Source organism: Carassius gibelio, chromosome B21 (assembly GCF_023724105.1).
Source record: "Carassius gibelio isolate Cgi1373 ecotype wild population from Czech Republic chromosome B21, carGib1.2-hapl.c, whole genome shotgun sequence".
Classification (NCBI taxonomy): domain Eukaryota; kingdom Metazoa; phylum Chordata; class Actinopteri; order Cypriniformes; family Cyprinidae; genus Carassius; species Carassius gibelio.
This window is the reverse complement of record NC_068416.1, coordinates 26,345,298-26,364,963: the sequence shown is the minus strand read 5'-3', so window position 1 is coordinate 26,364,963 and position 19,666 is coordinate 26,345,298. Positions and strand designations below refer to the sequence as shown.

The 19,666-nt window shown below is 35.4% G+C and overlaps 2 protein-coding genes across 7 annotated transcripts in view; both read left to right on the top strand.

Annotated features, from left to right (window-relative positions):
• LOC127985437 (synaptic vesicle glycoprotein 2C-like) overlaps positions 1–9,346 on the top strand; it is a 36,536-nt gene extending 27,190 nt beyond the window's left edge. The window contains exons 9-13 of the mRNA XM_052587442.1: positions 768–932; positions 2,596–2,729; positions 5,174–5,377; positions 5,465–5,624; positions 6,452–9,346. Of these exons, the coding sequence (XP_052443402.1) occupies positions 768–932; positions 2,596–2,729; positions 5,174–5,377; positions 5,465–5,624; positions 6,452–6,635 (847 nt within the window). The 3' untranslated portion in view covers positions 6,636–9,346. The remainder of the gene's footprint in view (positions 1–767; positions 933–2,595; positions 2,730–5,173; positions 5,378–5,464; positions 5,625–6,451) is intronic.
• A 3,320-nt stretch (positions 9,347–12,666) lies between these two features.
• The window catches only part of sema4d (sema domain, immunoglobulin domain (Ig), transmembrane domain (TM) and short cytoplasmic domain, (semaphorin) 4D), a 54,235-nt gene continuing 47,235 nt past the window's right edge, over positions 12,667–19,666 (top strand). For 4 of the 6 annotated variants that reach the window (XM_052588007.1, XM_052588008.1, XM_052588003.1 and 1 more), the window contains exon 1: positions 12,667–12,819. The gene's annotated coding sequence lies outside the window, so the exon portion shown is untranslated. The remainder of the gene's footprint in view (positions 12,820–19,666) is intronic. The other 2 variants (XM_052588004.1, XM_052588006.1) reach the window with 1 other exon arrangement.

Below are 19,666 nucleotides of genomic sequence, written 5' to 3'. Positions count from 1 at the left end.
GAGACAGAGCTCTGCAGGAAGCCTTATGTCCACACTCATGTGTAAAAGCCTTGTTTACTCATGAAATTATACTAAATCCTCTGACCTGGCTTTTCTGAGACATTTTCTCTTCTATTCCAGCTTAAGTTGTGTTTTAATTTTTAAAAATATCCAGTAAACATTTGAATTCAAATTGATATTAATAGTCCAATTTGATAAAGAATCCGCAGTTTTGATTAATGAACTATATAACTGGCAGAAGAATTGTTTATTAGAAATATTTGCTAATAGTCCTTATCATAATTATTCATTATAAGTGTATACTAAGTATACTTAGTGTTTTCATACTGATTTAAATACACCCACTAAACCCTAATAATATTTATTACAATTTTGGATTAGATTTAACAAAACCCCTAACTTAAGTCAAATCACTGTAAAACTTGGCTTATTGCTTTATTTATATTCCATTCAATTTCTCTTTTCTTGTCTTATTTCCACCTTGGTATCTTGTGGTTTTAGTCTTAATAAAGCTGTATAATAAATTCACCCACACACACACACACACTCGGTCTAATTAAAGAGTGAACAGATGCCTCTATCACTGCTCTCTGTCAGACTGAAGGCCACCGCTGAGGAGCAGAAATTAATTAACTAAGCGCCAGTGTCACCACCTGTGTCACACACACACACACACACACACACACACACACCTCAGCCGTTTTCAGTCCCTGTTAGTCACTCGGACGTCACCCGTCAGCGCTCTGATGATGTCACTTCCTGCGCAGGTACTACGGTCTGTCTGTCTGGTTCCCTGACGTCATAAAGCACCTGCAGGCGGACGAGTACGCGTCCCGTGTGAAGATCCACAACAACGAGACAATCGAAGATTTCACCTTTAATTTCACCCTGGAGAACCAGATCCATAAAAACGGAGTGTTTATTAACGACAGGTCAGTCTGTGTGGGACAGTATGTCTGTGTTCTCATATTAAAGATCATATTCTGCATTTTATATCTTGAATTCCTCGTATTATCTCCTATGTCATCATTTAGTTTTTGATTACTGTTTCCCACCCGCCTTAGAATTAAACAGGCTGTTTTTCTGCTGTGTTATTATGATAAAATTATCCTTTTTTGCATTATAAACATATGACAATTCTGACATTTTTTTAATTTATTTAGAATTCTGCATTTACTTCATGCAATTTTTACTTTTTCCTTGGAACTGAGTTTTATATCTCACAACGATAATTTTTTCAACAATTCTTAGTTTATATTAATTTTTGCTATTCTCACTGTTTTTCTTAGAATCCTAAATTAAAATCTTCGGAATTCTGAGTTTAAACATTGCAATTCGGACCGTTTTGGGAATTCTGAGTTTACATCTTGGAATAGTTGCGATTCTTTTTTTTCTTTGAATTCTAAGTCTAAATCCCACAATTCTTGCTTTCTTTTTTGAAGAATTTGTTATAGCCACAAAAAAAAAAAAAGGTAACCGTGACATTTTATCTTACAATTCGTCATTTCAGACTTTTCTTCTCAGAACTGCGAGTTAATTTAAAAAAGACAGAATTAAAAGAAAAGGTAGAATGGTGAGATGAAAAGTTGTCATTCTTTATTATTTCATGGCGAAATAAGGTTACATATGGTTTTCATTGAATTATTCGGGAACAATTCAGTTCTGCATGTAAATGTGGGTGGTCATATGTTAATGAGCTCATGATCGAATGCCATAATCGTTTTCCTGGGGGTTTATTTTCAGTAAATAAAGCTGGCACTGGGTGGTTTTGGGTTGTGAATGTTAGAAATCAAGCTCTTATTTCAAAAGAGCAAGAAGAGTCAGGTTTCCCCTGGATATAAAAGTGAGATTGCACACACCAATGAACTCTGAGAGGTCTCTCCATGTTCTCATCTTATCTACTTCAGCTGAAATAAAGTCCTGAAACTAAACATGTGTTTGCAGTAGGGATGAGCAGAAGTAGAGCCGATCTTTAGCTGCGGTTAATGCTGGTCATAACGTTTATGTTCTGTGTGTGTGTGTGTGTGTGTGTGTGTTATTGTCCTCAGCGGTCTGATCTCTCTCTCATAAATAACATCCCGCCGTTGAGGTAATGTCTCATCCAGACGCAGGGCCAGGAAATTAAAACGCCCTTATCTCTTCTCTCCTCTGATTCTTTCTCTTCCTTTTTGTTTATGATCTCCTTCCGCTGCTCCTCTTCCCTCATCCCTCTATCCTGGAGATGAAGCTCTTATCGTGTTGTTCGGCTCCTGTGATGCTCATTTATGAGCAGATGAGATCAGACTCCACACACACACAAATGCATCATAATGACAGAACTCACTAGATTATGGAAACAACTGGATGGAGAAACATTTGAGAAGGAGGAAACTTCAGCAAACATCTCCAGCTGACCTCCATTTAATCTAACTGTTATTCAAGAGAAGCATGTGAGATGTAAAAGACGTTTGATTTTGATTTTCTTATTTGTGGCAAATGTCAGATTGAGCTGATCTTAAATATTCTTTCTCAGTACTATTCGAATGTTTGATGTGGCTGAACGCTGTTCATTGAGCTGGCTAGTTGTGTCCTGACCAGTCCTGTCCTTTATTTCAGGTTCATTGGCATGAAGTTTAAGTCTGTGAGTTTCATCGACTCCACCTTTCAGAGCTGTTACTTTGAGGACGTCAGCTCCATCGGTTCTTTCTTCAAGAACTGCACCATCATAGAAGCCTTCTTCTATAATACAGGTACGAGTGTGTTGAAATCGACTAACAGTTCCTAATTGTGTGTGTGTGTGTGTGTGTGCATATCAGGACACAACTCTGTATAATGACATGGGTATGACACAGGTATTACAAGGAGAGGGTGACTTATGAGGACATAACCCATGTCCCCATTTTTCAAAACACTTATAAATCATACAGAATGAGTTTTTTTGAGAAAGTAAAAATGCACAAAGTTTCCTGTGAGGGTTAGGTTTAGGTGTAGGGTTGGTGAAGGGCCATAGAATATACCGTTTCTACAGAATAAAAACCATTACACCTATGGGATGAACACACTTTTCACAAAAATAAATGTGTGTGTGTGTGTGTGTGTGTTTGAGAGGGCAGAAGTTAACTGGCTGATGGAAACTCAGTGCACTCTGATTGGCTCATGGGGAGTATAAAGTGTGACTGGCCCATCGACACGGTGGACAGTTCGATCTTATTTATTTGGGGCATGAAACTCTGCCATTTTTCCATTTTAGCAAGAGAAAAGAAAAAAGAAAAAAGAATGGAAAGAGCTCTTTGTTGTAGTGGGCTCAGTGGGAGATCTGTAGGTATCAGTGATGTGAACGAGAGCTTCACTGACTCACAGTGCGATGTTTGATGTTTAAATATCTCACTGCAGCTCACCAGCGACGAGAAACCACAGACTTTGAAGTTGAAATTGATTCTGATTTATATGCATTTGTAGGCAAAAAGACAAGCAGATGCATTAGATGAAAAACAGGATGAAAGATAAAAGCAGAGGGCAATGATTATATGAAGAAGACCTGAAATAGCCACAATAACAGCTGAACAATGATTTTACCCAGAATCCCTCAAGCATGAGAGCATTATGGAGCTCAAGGGTTCAGTCAGTGACATGCATTATCTATATAAAGCAAATCATTTAGTCATAGATATGTTTAAACATCGCAAGACACACTTATGCATGTGTAGAAGTCTGTGTAGTTTCACATTTTTGCTGATCTAATTGTTAAATTCCTAGTGAATGGCTTCACGGTCTATAATCCTGAAGAGAGATCGACTGAAAGACACTGTTACAATAGAAACAATTTTTTTTATTATTATAATTATAAAAATTTTAAGGATTGGAACTCAATTTAAGAATGTTTTGATTTTAGTAAAAGTTAAATTCTGTGAGTTTGAATTATGGAGCTTGTTTGAAGTTGCTGATGTTGATATATGTGTGTGTGTGTGTGTGTGTGTGAGAGAGAGAGAGAGAGAGAGGTGGGGTCATTTCAGGGTCTGGCTGACTCAGGAAAAGCCACCTTACACACTTCCACAAACTTCACAACTCAGCATAACAAACAGACGGCAGAGAAAGAGCAGAGGCCTCATGGGAAATTGAGTTCATGTCTCTAATGAAACCTTGCTACGGAAATTAAATGAGCTGGGAATGAGTTCCGAGTGAAAGTGTGAGAGAGCTGGAGATCCGCTGCTCACGCTCAAACTCACTGATAGGTTTTCAGAGGTTAAACTCCCTAAAGACCTTCCTGTGTGAAAGAGACCGAATGTAGTTCAAACTGTAACCAGAGGGGGGCAGTACAGACAATGTCTGTCTGTCTGTCTGTCATCTGTCTGTCTGTCTGTCTGTCATCTGTCTGTATGTCTGTCTGTATGTCTGTCTTTATGTCTGTTGTTCTGTCTGTCTGTCTTTCTGTTATCTGTCGTCTGTCTGTATGTCTGTCTTTCTGTCTGTTGTTCTGTCTGTCTGTCTGTCTGTCTGTATGTCTGTCTTTCTGTCTGTTGTTCTGTCTGTCTGTCTGTCTGTCTGTCTGTCTGTCTGTCTGTCTGTCTGTATGTCTGTCTTTCTGTCTGTTGTTCTGTCTGTCTGTCTGTCGTATGTCTGTATATCTTTCTGTCTGTCTGTCTTTCTGTCTGTTGTTCTAATTGTGTCTACCTGTCTGTTATCTATCTATCTGTCGATCGGTCGTTCTTTCGTTCTGTCTGTCATTCTGTCTGTCTGTCTGTCATTCTACTTGTGTCTACCTGTCTGTTATCTTTCTGTCTGTCTGTCTGTATATCTTTCTGTCTGTCTGTCTTTCTGTCTGTTGCTCTGTCTGTCATTCTAATTTTGTTTACATGTCTGTTATCTATCTATCTATCTATCTATCTATCTATCTATCTATCTATCTATCTATCTATCTATCTATCTATCTATCTATCTATCTATCTATCTATCTATCTATCTATCTATCTATCTATCTATCTATCTATCTATCTGTTGTTCTGTCCGTCTGTCATCTGTCTGTCTGTCTATCTATTGTTTGTATGTCTTCATTGTACAGCACTTTGTTATTTTCTGTAGGTTTTTAAATCATTTTAAATCCTTTAAATCATAAGAAGAAAAAAAAAATGTTTGAATGGATTTGTAAGTTGAGCATCTGTCAAGTAACTCATAGTCTCCCGTCTGTCTTGTTCAGATATTGATGACTCGAAATTCATCAGTTCCTCTTTGATCAACTCCACGTTTGCGCACAACAAGACCGGCTGTCAGATGACGTTTGATGATGACTACAGCGCGTACTGGGTGTATTTCATCAACTTCCTCGGCACACTAGCCGTTTTGCCAGGCAACATAGTCTCCGCCCTCCTCATGGATAAAGTGGGCCGTTTGAGCATGTTAGGTTGGTCACTTCACCAGATTCACCAAATACTAAGTGAAATAAACTCATCTGATATCATTTTGTTGACTGTGTGTTTTTTGTGTTCAGGCGGCTCGATGGTGTTGTCCGGCATCAGTTGTTTCTTTCTGTGGTTCGGCACTAGTGAGTCCATGATGATAGCAATGCTCTGCCTTTATAATGGACTCAGTATATCGGCCTGGAACTCACTGGACGTGGTGACGGCCGAACTGTATCCCACCGACAGGAGGTACATGGACACACAAATACATGCAATCACTAATAAACATGGATGCTTTCAGTTTACTTCAGGCACATGAAAAATCACTGAAAAATACAACTGAAATAAAAAATAACTAAACAAACAAAAAAAGGTAATAATATAAAAAAAATACAAATGACAAAAGGACATAAATTCAACAAAAATGTTATTAAATGAAAAGTAATGAAAGTTATTATTAGCTTTTTAAAAAATTGTTTATTTAAATAATTATCATTTTGTTCCTAGATCTCCTTATGCTGCATTTAGTGTAAATAAATACTTCTGTTTTTGATGTAACTACATATATTAGAATCATTTAAAAAAATATACAGTTTATTATATTTACTTGATTTGATAATTTATATGATTTATACTTTAGTATTTATATAGTTTATTTTTCAGTTTTATCAGTTGAGTTAAATATATAAATTTTTATATTTATTTAATTTAATCATTTATATGATTTATACTTATTTGTTATTTATAATGTTTATTTTTGTAATTTATTTTACCATTTCTTGTTATTTATAATGTTTATTTTTGTAATTTATTTTACCATTTTTAGATGGTAATATTTTATTTTTTTAGTTTAATATAAATGTATACATTGACATTGAACACTGACATTGAAAAATATACATTGACATTCTACAAAACGTTATGTAATGTAATAATATCCTTCATCTAAAGTGTAGTTTAGCTGTAACTGAAATGATCAGCTTCTGTCCTTTAGATGTTAATGATTACTACAACTTTCAGAGAAAACTGCTAGGGCTGTTAATCCTGCTAACCCTGGTTGTGTGTGTCTCGTGCAGAGGAACTGGCTTTGGCTTTTGTAATGCCATGTGTAAGCTGGCCGCAGTCTTGGGGAACCTAATATTTGGGTCATTGGTGGGAATCACAAAATCCATCCCGATCCTGCTGGCGTCATCTGTGTTGGTCACCGGAGGCCTGGTGAGTCTGCGGCTCCCCGACACCCGCTCCAACGTCCTGATGTGACCCCACCACACCTGTGACCTCTGACCCTGAGTCGCCACGGAAACACGCAGGACACGCTCAGGGTGCAGGAGGAGGCGACTACCACATGTTTGCTTTATTTAATCATTTGAAGTGTGTTATTTATTCATTTTTTAATGAGGTCTGTTATCTTTTGACTTGCCCAGTTTAGATTAAAACTAGATTTTGATGCCTTTACTGTAAATCAAATGTTATGACGTGATGAAATGTGAAAAACAAATATAATTTTTGGACTGTGAGTTTTTGACCTAATCTGGGTGGGCAGAATTATTATTTAAAATTATTGATTTATTTATTGAGAAAATTCAGCTATTTATTTCGATTTTTTTACATTTTAAATATTATCTGTATATTTTCAGCTGAACACACAAAAAAAAAAATTCAGGTGATTTTAATTTTTTTTTATATTATTATTTTAAAATTAAAATTCTTTCATTTTATTGAAAAGATACTTTTAAACTCAAACGAGAGTAAAAAGGCCATTTAGAGATGTAGACATTAGCGATAACAGCTTTTTTTGTTAGCGTAGCTCCGATTCTCCGGTGGCTTTCACCGAAACAAGGCGATAATGCTTATCCAGTTTACATTTTATGCTTTTTCGAATGATTACGCTAGCAGAAGAACACTGACCCGCTTCGACTTCATTCTTGCCTTTGCGAACTTTGTCATTGATGTAGCCGAAACGGACTTCATTTGGTGTTGTTCTCTCTCGGTTTAAGGGTTAAAGATAACCCTATTTCTAGCTGCTACGCGTCCATGTGCAAACTCTTCCTGGGAAAACTGAATGGCCTTTGCTTCCTCTCTGTGCCTCCTTCCTCTAAACCCTTGCCGTCAGCTTCTCATAGGTTGTAGTGATCCATCATGCAGCAGAACTGAGCACGTGTCCGATTTCTTTAGGAATGCTCTACTGCTCTAGAAGGTGGAAATATGTCATGTTTCATCACATTCCACTGGAAGATCATACGTGCAATTGTGCAATATGACAGGACGTGATACTGTGGAAGCTTGTTTACGAACAAAACATAAAAAAGGTAATTCAGACTTTTTTATCTGACAATTCTGACTGCAATTGTGAGTTATAAAATCAGAACTGCGGGAAAAACGTCTAAATTGCACGTTTACTTTACAACTTGCAATTTCAAGAAATAAATTCGACATTGAGAGAATTTTGAATTATTTTCAAAATTGCACGTTTTTCTCGCAATTCTGACTTTTTCTTATAATTGTTAGTTTATATCGCCTAATTCTGACTTTATAAGTTGCAGTCGTGAGTTTCTATCACAGTTAGGAGAGAAAATTTCACAATTGCAAGTTTTTCTCGTAATTCTAACTTTTTCTCATAATTGTGAGTTTACATCACGCAATTGAGAAAAAAAATCTAAAATTTCAAAGTTTATATCTCGCAATTCAGATTTTTTCTCACAATTCTGACTTTTTCTGTAACTGTATTGCAATTCTCGCAATACTGAGTTTATATCATGCAATTCTGACCATTTCGCATAATTGTTAGTTCTCGCAACTCATACTTTCTTTATTTTAATTGCAATTTGTTTATCCCACAATCCTGACTTTGTAACTCACAATTGTGAGTATATATCGTGCAATTCTGAAGTCAGAATTGCGAAATAAAAAGTCGCAAATTTACATTTTTTTATTCAGTGGTGGAAACAGGCTTCCATAAGATGCAGTCGAATCGTAGAAAATAATAAAAGCCATTCAGTCTGGTCTGATCATGATGATGTACAGGCCCTGCTGCTGCTGTCTACATGCACTGAAGTACACTAAACACCAGAAATATACTCCACACAAGTACACTAGTCTGATGCGTCAACACTGAGACATTTCAGATGGAGTCTACATTCACATGTTTGTGTATAGATATGTTTCTGGCCTAATTTAAAGATATTTTATTGTGTGTATGTCGGGAAAGTAAAGATGATCTTGTTTTGATCTTATCATGGGTGACAACATTTGCTGTACACGTCTAAATGTTGTAAAGTGTTGCCTGTTGAGTTGAAACGTTATTTTTCATTGTCAGATGTGTATGCAAATGTCTCCTCATGTGTATGTGTAGATATCTTAAATGAACATTATTTTCTGTCTATAGATGTTTATTTTAGCTGGTTGTGTGATTTTGGGGTGTTATTTGAGCTAACAAGAGGATTCAGTGTCATACAGGTACGTTTTTTGAACAAATTGAGATCATGAGAGGAATATATTCAAAGATAGGAAATGTTGGTTTGGTGCATCTCCTCTTTTTTATTATTATTAATAATTTCAGAACAAATTGAAGTGGCCTATCTGAAAAATACAAATGAAGCGTGATATCTTGTGGTTCAATACACCCGTGCATGTGCATATTGAGACTTTGTGTTGCAGTGATTTTGTCCATTGTGCTTTCGCAAGTTTATTTCCTGAATTGAAAGATGAATGTATAATTATTGTGAGTGTGTGATGTCGTTCTGAAATGGGTTTTGATTGGTTGTGGATCATCTGGCATGCCAACATGTCTGCTGTCAAATTCATTTTGTCAAAGTATCTGTGACCTCACTGGCCAAATATCTCTGATATATCGAATTTTATTTTGAAAAGAGAAAAAAAGTGCCATGTACAGTGTGAACCGAAACTAAGGTGGATTCGGTTTGGATCCAGATGTACTGCTATTAAAGAGTTTCATGATAAGACTCTAAAAATTGTCTGCTTGTTATTTCAGAAACGTCTTGGTGTCTACGTTTACATGTTAAATTAACTTTACCTGAGCTGATATTCTAGACCACATAAAATAATAACACATATTGATCCAAATAAGTAATGTGAAGTACTTAAAACGAATCAGTCAATCCTTTGACAAAATTTGTTATATTGTGACCTCTAGTGGTGAATATGAGTAGGCTACAATAAAATGATCTTGTGGTAATAAAACAAATAAAAAAAATGTATAAATATATTCTGTATAATAATAGCAATATATAACACATTAGAAAATAGCTAGAAAAACTCTTATAATTTGTGTAAGATATTATAAAAAATAAAACTTTTATATATGTGTTAATATATAAAAGCTGTATTATTATTTTATACTTAATGATAATTGTAATATATAACACCTAAAAAAAAAGAGCTAGAAAAACTTGTCTAAAAGATGTCTAAAGAAAAAATATTTTCTAATGAATATGATAAACACAAATAACAGATGACCCTGTCCCATGCTTCGACACTAGATGGAGCACGAGCTCCAAACATCTCGTATTTTGTTAGTGTTGCTATACGAACTAGACTCCTGTACTTTTGTTGGACCGGGACTGTGTTGACATGTGCTGTGTAATCCTGTAATGACATGCATTGTTTGAATCTGTTCATGTCTGACTGACTCAAGGACAGTATAGTCCTGCAGGAATATTACACTGAAACTAGATTCTCTAAATTTGTCTTTTAATTTGTTCTCGCTGAAAAACAGCTCACAACATCCTCCATATAGCATAATAATAATGCATTATATTATTATATTAAATATAAAAACTTATATTATTTTTATTACATTAATAATTACAGCTCACAACATCATCACATTGAATAATAATAAAAATGCACAAAATCTATTCATACATTAAATAAGAAATTGATAAAATAAATAATATGCATATTAAATAAAATAAATATGTTATTTATTTATTATCAAATAATTTAACATAAAAACCAATTAGGTATTATTTATGTAATTATTTAAAAAATACTATTAATATTAATGAACCATTCTGTTGCTTATAATGGTCACAGGTGTATAACACGGCTGATATGGTTTTGTGGTTTAAACCAGGGTTTAGAGTTGTTGAAGTCGGGTTCAGACGGGGAAACTTCACTCTGGAGGCCTGATTGTTGCTGTGATCTGCATGATCTGGATTCTGGGCATGTCTGAGGATAATTCTGCGTCTCCGTTTCACCCTGGGCCACTCAAAAGAGCAGCTGAAATGGAAATGTGAGAGATGATATTAAACAGATTAAATACACAGTAGCTGCTTCACAACACATCTGAGCTGACCAATCAGCAGAACCGCAACTATCTGCTGCATGATGTAAAATAGAGAGAACTGCATGTGGAAGTCATGTGGGTGCTTGCGTGCACCACAAAAAACAATATTTACATAATCATTTGCACTATGATAAGGATTATTGTTTTACTGCTGGGAAACAGTAAGATATTCAAAAGGTCACATTTGAATTGCATCGCATGAGCACAGACTTTTGTGAAAGAGAAATATCAAATTAATAATAAACAAACCTCGTATGAGCTAAAACTATGCGCTAGCAATCACATAGAAACTCTAACAATATATATATATATATATATATATATATATATATATATATATATATATATGTGTGTGTGTGTGTGTGTGTGTGTGTGTGTGTGTGTGTGTGTGTGTGTGTGTTTGTGTGTGTGTGTGTGTGTGGGTGTGTAATTTATTTATTAATTTAAAATAATGCAAATAAAAAAAAATGTCTGTCTTTCTTTTGCATGTTAATGTGGAGGAAGAAGACAACGCTTGCTCTGTCCTCTACACTCCTCCATGGGCAGAAAATGGCACATAACCTTTGACCTTTTGACAAGGGGCCTTTCATTTCCTTCTTCAAGCTTGCTTGCGGAGAGACAAATGTTTATTTTTCTCTTTTTATTTCTTATAAATATCCACTGTAAAGTCGAGGCAAAAAAAAGTTGAGGCCATAAAGGGAGAACACGGACACTCCTCTGTCCTCAGAGCTGCAGGAATAAAACAAATCTAAGTTACAGTGTAACACAGATCCTCACTTACAGAGGTTATGTAACACTATGAGCACAGGTTAGCTTTTAAATGCAGGTTACATAAAAACAATGACCGTACAGGGGCAATAACTTTACATATTTCACTCTATATCCTTAGTAAACTCATATTTATTCTCTCTCTATATTGTATATTTTCCAAATACAAATAAGTAATTAGGATAAATCTGTAAGTTAAGTGTATCTGTCATCATTCATTACTTACATGATACGAAGACAGCAGTTTATAAACATTTAAGTGTACAATGAGGCATTTCATAATTCATTTTGACACGTGTTTATAAAACATCCGAGTTTGATAAGACAATATTTCAGTGAAGGAGGTTTTTCCAGCTGATTACAGAGACTGTGTTTGCGTGGCTCGGTCTATGCCTTGAACCAATATATAATTATGTAGTAAATCCTGTCAGCAGTACTGCTGAAGTTTTTTTGTTTTAGTTTTTTCAACCGATTTGTTTAACAACTCTGATTCATGAGTCATTGGATAATTCACTCAAACAATTTGTTCAAAAACCCTTAATTATTTATGCACGAAACAGGTGACAGCCATTAGCAACAAATCATTGAAACATTGACATTGACCAGTTTGTTTAAAAACCCTTATTTATTTATGAACAAACAAGTGGAAGACATTAGGAACTGAATCAATGAATCATTCACTTAACCAATTTGTTTAAAAAGACTAATTCATTCATGAGGATTTATCATTCTAATAACTAAGCAAGCTAATATTATATCACATATACATTTAACAATTGCATAAACATAACATAGATAATTAAATATTAAATAATGTTTAGATAATTCCTGTTGTGTTCTAACATATGATTGATGTTACATTGAGAGAACTTGTTATATTTTCTTCATTATTTCTCTGTCTAGCTTGTACTTATTTGAACAATTCTTGAAACTTGGTATTATTTATGAGCACTTCCTGTGAATATCTGCCTCTTTAAGATGAATCGCTTGATGTACTGTATTCAACAACTGTAAGTAGCGTTTGATAGCATGTAAATGCATATTGTTATCTTTAGTTACTTTCATAAAAATAATGTTTTTCTTTTTCAAAAAAAAAAAACAATAACATAAAATCCTAAAAATAAAAATATATTTATGTATTACATAAAAAATTCAAATAAAACACCGTGTCGTTTGTAAGCATCTCACGCGTGACGTTACATTTTTGCGCTCGCGCTCGCTCTCTCTCTCTCTCACACACACACACACACACACAACATTGCTGAGAGGGAGAAACAGCTCGCGCATCAGCTCTCACAAACTCTTTAAACTTTAAAGGTTTAACCCGCGCGCGCGGAGGAGCGGAGCGGAGCACTTGACGCCGCCTGGGTGAGTGTTTGTACTGGATTCATTCGCTGCTTTTTCGGTGTTAGACGATTGTTTTCCTCCGGTTTCTATGGACTCTGGTCTCGAGAGCTTTGAGGACTTTGAGCTGCACTTGTTCCTCTGCGGCTGGATCGGTTACAGCAGGTTCATTCCTTCTTTACAAGAAAATACACGTCAGTTTTCCTCTCCACGCGTTTAGTTTCTGCTTTATTCAGTGTTACTTTATATTTGGTTCAGAAACAACCGAACAAAAGGGAAACGTTCGCTTGTTTAAAGTACAAACGCTCATTGGCTGACAGCGACTCTGCGGTCTTCTCTTTCATTTGAACTGTTTGCATAAGTTCATTCAAACACTGTTAACTAGGTTAACCTGCTTGGGTCGTACCTACTGTTTGATTAGTTGTGTGTGTTTTTTTTACGTGAATCTGGCATTTTAAGTTCATGTGGAGGTCTGCAGTCAAACTCGCATAAATTATCCCAGACTTTTCATCTGAACAACAAAAGAGTCTTCTAGTTCAAAATGAGAGCACATTTTTGAACAGGCTTTTTTTTCTTTGTGCATTTTCTGCGAGTGCTATTTGAGAAGTAGTCAGGTTGTTTAAACTTCTATGTTTAAATCTATGTAAGCATTGCTAAAGTATTTGGTGACAAAATAGACATGAACCTACAGTATGTTCAAAATGTAGGTTAAAGTTTTTGTTGCTCCATTTAAATGTTAATGTGACATGCATTAAGTAATATAAGTAGTGCAATCTTGCATGCAGTCTCTCGATTAATAATATAGCTTATACTTGCATGTACAATGGTTTTAAAATGTTGTTTAAAATAGAAAACGACAGTGCTGTAAATGCAGAAATGCAGTATTTTCCAACACAGTTCATGTGTTTTTGTCTGTTTTTTTAAACCGCATGAATCTTCCTGTTTTTTTTCTAAACCCGTTTATAGATACACAAGCGATTATTTCGTATCTCAGAGCAAGTGCATGAAGGCTGTCTAAAATAGAGGCAGGTAAAAGTGGCTTGTAAGTGGAAGAATATAGGCTCAGACGTAAATTGTTGGCTGTGAGTAGAGAGTTATCATTAAAAGTCTGTGAGTCCATGACCTCTTGACCCCAGTGCCTCTGAAATGACTGAATTTACTCTTTAAATCAGGACTGCTTGGTGTTTTGCTTTAAATTGTGTTCAAACTTAAATGTTTTTGTGAATCTGTTTAAAATAAACATGATAATGTTATTTAAAATAATAATAATAAAAAAATCCATATTGCTCAAACAAATTAAGTTTAGCATAATCACATTAAAAAAGTTAAAGACAAATTGACATGTAATTTAATACAAGTGCATTTCTGATTATAATCAGCACTAGTCATTGTTGGGCTTAATTTATATTGTCATAGACATTTACATTACTGATGAATTCCTTTTTATGTAGTATTACAATTTATTATTACAGTTGCAAAGGAATGAAAAATTTCCGAGAACTTAACAGGATTTTTTGAAAACTAAAAAAAAAAAAATGGATTTACTGCAACATTATTAAAATTATTATTATAAGTATTAATAATTATTAATTAATATTTACAAATATTATTTTATCATTTAATTGTGAAGTATGTTAGAAAAATGTTGGTTGAGTAAAACTTGTCGTCATTTATTAGTAAGTTAAATATCTTAAATAGTCAAATATTTTAGTGAGAGAAAAAAACATTGATGGATAGAAAAACTAAATTCTTCATTGTAAACCTGCTGTTTTACAATTTTCCATTGATTAATTTACAAATGCATATTATATGCATTTTCTGTATTCATGTAATCCTAATGATCTACAGTATCTGATTGGATTATTGAATGATCTGATAGACTGCAATGTTAAATATGCAAGTAATGAGGTCATGTGACAGCAGTGTAGCGTACTACTATTTGAAATGCTTGTATGCTGTTTCACATATAATTATTTTCAATATAATGCTGTGCAGTAATCTAGTATTTTATTCCGAGCACAATCTTGATCTCAGTATGTGTTGTAATAATTAGAGCGGATGCCACCACTCGCCTGCCCCCTGATGGGTTCATTGGTGTGAAATTAGTCCCTCAGGACATTTTAAATGAGGAAATGATCTTTTGAATGGGTCATATAGCGTATGTTCTTCTAAACACTGTTCATGTCCATGCACAGCCTAAAAATGACCTGCCTTCATGGTCCAATATGACAGAATCACGTAACCCAGATGAGCTGGAGCTGGGTCAGACAGACACCCAATATCCCTGTGAACGAACCCCAGCGGCCCGTCGAAAATCACAACCAGCCTTTCAGAGCAAACCCACAGAGATTCAGACCTGTTTACTCACTTGCATTAAAAGAATAGTTCACCCGAAAGTGACAAAGCTGTATTCAATGATGAATTTAAATGAATGGGATGGGACGGTTTCATCATTATAATTAAATTATGTATCACCATACTTCCACAGTTGATTTATTAGACAAAGAATTGCATACAATATTTGTATTACAAGTTTTCTAAAATGTTATGTCTAAATCTGCAATTGAGTCCTTATCTAGTTCCGTATGCAGTAATATGTACAGTATATATTTAATGCTCGATAATAAAAATCTAATAATAGAAATCTGAACTTTGTATAGATTTTACAAGGATTTTGTATTTCTCTTTTTATCACTCAATAAATCAGAAAATACTGTCAGCAGCCATAAAATAATATCTTACTTTGTTTTTAAGGAATAAAGTGTTTTATAAAAGATTGATTAATGAACAAACCCTTCAGTAAAAACCTTATATGGAATATAGATGGCTAGAAATAAACCTGTAAAATCTGGAGCTCTTGAAACTCATAGCCTACTCAAATTGAAATCTACAGATGCAAAACATAAAGTTCAAAAATAAACCCTTAACAGTGTATTTTAAATGTTTTTTTCCACTAGTCTGAAAGAATCAATCAATCACCTTTATTTATATAGTGCTTTAAACAAAATACATTGCGCCAAAGCACTGAACAACATTCATTTGGAAAACAGTGTCTCAATAATGCAAAATGATAGTTAAAGGCAGTTCATCATTGAATTCAGTTATGTCATCTCTGTTCAGTTGAAATAGTGTCTGTTTTAATTTGCAATCAAGTCAATGATATCGCTGTAGATGAAGTGACCCCAACTAAGCAAGCCAGAGGCGACAGCGGCAAGGAACCGAAACTCCATCGGTGACAGAATGGAGAAAAAAACCTTGGGAGAAACCAGGCTCAGTTGGGGGGCCAGTTCTCCTCTGACCAGACGAAACCAGTAGAGAACACTTTATGAAAAGCCAAATTTGTAAAACTGTCAAATGCATGAAAAAACAATGTTTTTGCATGAAGCATGATCTTGCTTTAAATCAATCAATGCAGCGATTGACCATCTTTCGACTTGAATTGAAGCGATAGCAGGGCTGTCTCATTAGTTTCGACCGCTTTCTGCACGCTAGTGAAATGCAATCTGACCCAAACCCTACATCAATGCCCTAACCGCTGTCTGACCCTGATTTGATCCACATTGTGGATGCAGAAAAAGACCCGTCCACTGCGTCTAATGTTCCTGCACTTCACAAAAGGGCCCATCTCAAGATTTGGGAGCCAAACACAAGTTGTGCTTTGTGTCCCTCTGCCAGCATCCCTCCGTCTCCCAGAGGAGTGCAGAGAGAAGGATAAGGACAGATAGGAGGACTCCCTTACTCTGTTAGCTTTCTGGAGAATAATTACCCCTCTAATCTGACCCATGTGTGTTTTTATGCTTTACAAACTCAATCTTTAGTTTTGTGTAATGTATTGAAAGTTGTTGCTGGGAGCAGTGTTGTCTTAGTTTTACTTCTATTGTAGTATTTATTTATTTCATTCCATCTTATTTAGCTTTTATTTCAGCTTTATTTCAAGTAACGAATAAGCAATGATGCATTGATTGCTAGTTCTACTGACAGTACTTTAAAACTAGGCAAACAGTCAGTAATGCTTTGCGTTGTTTTTACATTTATGTTGCCATCCATATGCATAGCCATATAACAATTTTCCTAAAAATGTGTTTATATATAGATGACATAGTTAAGTTTGTTGTATTATCTGCAGCTAGTACTGGAAATATTGTATATTACTGTAATCACACTTAGGTTGATAAGATTTTTAAATGTTCTAATGCTCACCAAAGCAGCATTTAGTTGACCAGAAGTACAGGAAAATCTGAATAATTGTGAAATCAAACGTTTTCTTTAATAGGCTTTGATCTGGTGATGGTCAAATGGTCACATACATGTACAGTAGAGTTTCTCTAATGCTTTTGGTTCTTATGTTTCTCCTTCTCTTCTGTCATTTGTAGGCCCACACACATTCTTCTCTTATTTTTCCCTGACCCTTATCTTGAGTTTCCATGTATTTCTTGGCATGTGAAGACACTGCTGGTAACTGAGGGTCAGAGGTGTGAATCTGCAGTCAGTGTAGTGGAATGCATTCGTTAAAGCCAGAGCGATTTGACACAAACCACCCAGTTTGCTACTTTTTTTAATTTTTTTGTAATCAGGTTGTGTGCGGTCTCAGGATAAGACTCACGCTTGTGTGGGATAATCATTTTTGAGTTCAGATTCCTGAAACAGGCTCATTCCAGAGGTAATCGATTTATTGGCTGATGGGAAGGACATTCAGGCTGTTTTGAAGCATCTCAAAGCGCTCATTGTGTCGTGTTGACTTGATTTCTCTTGCGTGCCACGTGTTATCAGACACGAGTGTTGTTTTTGACCAGATCAGACTAATACCTGCAAATTCTTTCTTGGGAAACGATTTTGATTATTCCCTGTTTGCATTTAGAGCTTCCAGGGAAATATCTTCTAGTCTTTGTGCACTCTCAAAGGAATAGTTCACCCAAAAATTTACATTTGCTAAACATGTCATTACTCTCAGGCCATCCGAGACGTAGATGAGTTTGTTTCTTCATCAGATTTGGAGAAATGTAGCATTGCATCACTTGATCACCAACGGATCACCTGCAGTGAATGGGTGCCGTCAGAATGAGAGTCCAAACAGCTGATAAAAACAACAACCCACATTTAAAGGGGTCAAACGATGCTGTATTTGTGTATTTGTTATAATAGATCATGTTGACATGCTTTAATGTTCAAAAACACATTATTTTTCAAATACTGTACATTATTATAGGTCATCTATGCCCCGCCTCTCTAAAACGGGTCATTCTACAAAGTCCCTCCTTCCGACAACCGCAGTCTGCTCTGATTGGCTAACTGACCCAGTGCATAGTGATTGGCCACCGCAAGCACTCGTTGGAAATATAATACCCTTTTCATAATTGCGAGCAGCTTCTTTCAAAATAAATGTAAAGACAGTTAATAATGTCCTTTGTTTTACCATCAGTTCAAACCCGAAAGAACAGAGTGGTGTGACAGACACAGTGATGAAGCTCGTATGTGTTTGCAGAACACAAGCCACAGACGATTAAGACCGCTGACTCCACTGTGTGACTGTCTGTCTCTCACACACACACACACACACACACACACACACAACCGTGACACACAAAACTCCGCATTTGGACAGTCAATAGCAAATGCTAAAATTAATAATGAAACCTACTTCCAGTATCTGATTCAGAAGCGCCAGATTGTCGTAGCAATGTCAGAATGACCTCCTCTCCTAGGTTCACGAAACAGTCATCCATAAAATGCATTGCTGTTCTGTTGTAAGTAATCTTAAAGATTCCTAAATTCCTAGATTCCTTTTGCTTTCTCCTAGATACACACACATCTGTAGATGAAAGAGCAGTCAGCACCTTAAATGTGTTTTTCAATAATGTAATTATACTTGTTTGGCTTCAGAAGACTTTGATTATAACTTGTCCATAAAATTGTAAATAATGGTTATTGGAGTCTTTTTCTATTTCTGGCTTTTCTACTTCAAAATGTAATATTTAATTCAATGTAGTTTCCGTTTCTTTAATTACTTGCTAGCAATTACTGAACAAAAACGTCCTGTTTTCCATCATATGATTGAAAACTGTCAGGATCTGTATCTTTGCTTGTGTTTTATGAGAATCCTGTGACTATGTCAGTTAGGGTGGTAACAAACAGTTAAACTGTGTGTGATGTTGTTAACAGAAAGACACATGGGACCAGTTACACAGTCCACTGTGATCTTAAGTGTTACATTGTAACATCATTCAGCATTCTAAAAAGTTGAGTGCAACATTGTTAACCAAAATGTTTTCCAAAGCGTTGCTCTTTTGAAATATCTGCATTTGAAGAGTTTGTTGTAGACTAGACATAGTCTCACATTCACAACTCAAAGCTTCCCAATCCAATGTCACTTTATTAAACTGTCACAGATTTGCAGCTTTAAACTCCTCCATCAAAAGTCTGATGTCTGAGGGCTTGTTTTATTGCAGACCTGATGTCATTTCACTTGTATACTTCCCTTTAAAATCAAAAGAGAGTTACAGTCTGTATCCGTTCTTCCAGAAAAGCAGTTTCAGAGAGAGAAGTTAATAATTCAGACCGAGCCAGCAGGTATGAGGAAAGACAGGCAAATAAAGTTTGATAAATGATTGGCGCATAGATGAGACATTTTTAGATGCACTTTTTTTGTGCAAAGACTGTTTGTCATTCTTTGACATTCTTTGACAAACACATGTTTTGTTGTATATTAAAAAGTCTCAATTTTATTAAATCTAGGCATGTCATTATAGAAATTACAAAGAAATGGAAGTATCACATTCAAATAAAATGACTTTGCCGATCCCGCTTCCCTCTCTGCACTGTCCTTTTCCAAATAAAGGCATAAAAAAACTTTTATTGCTTGAATTAAAATTGA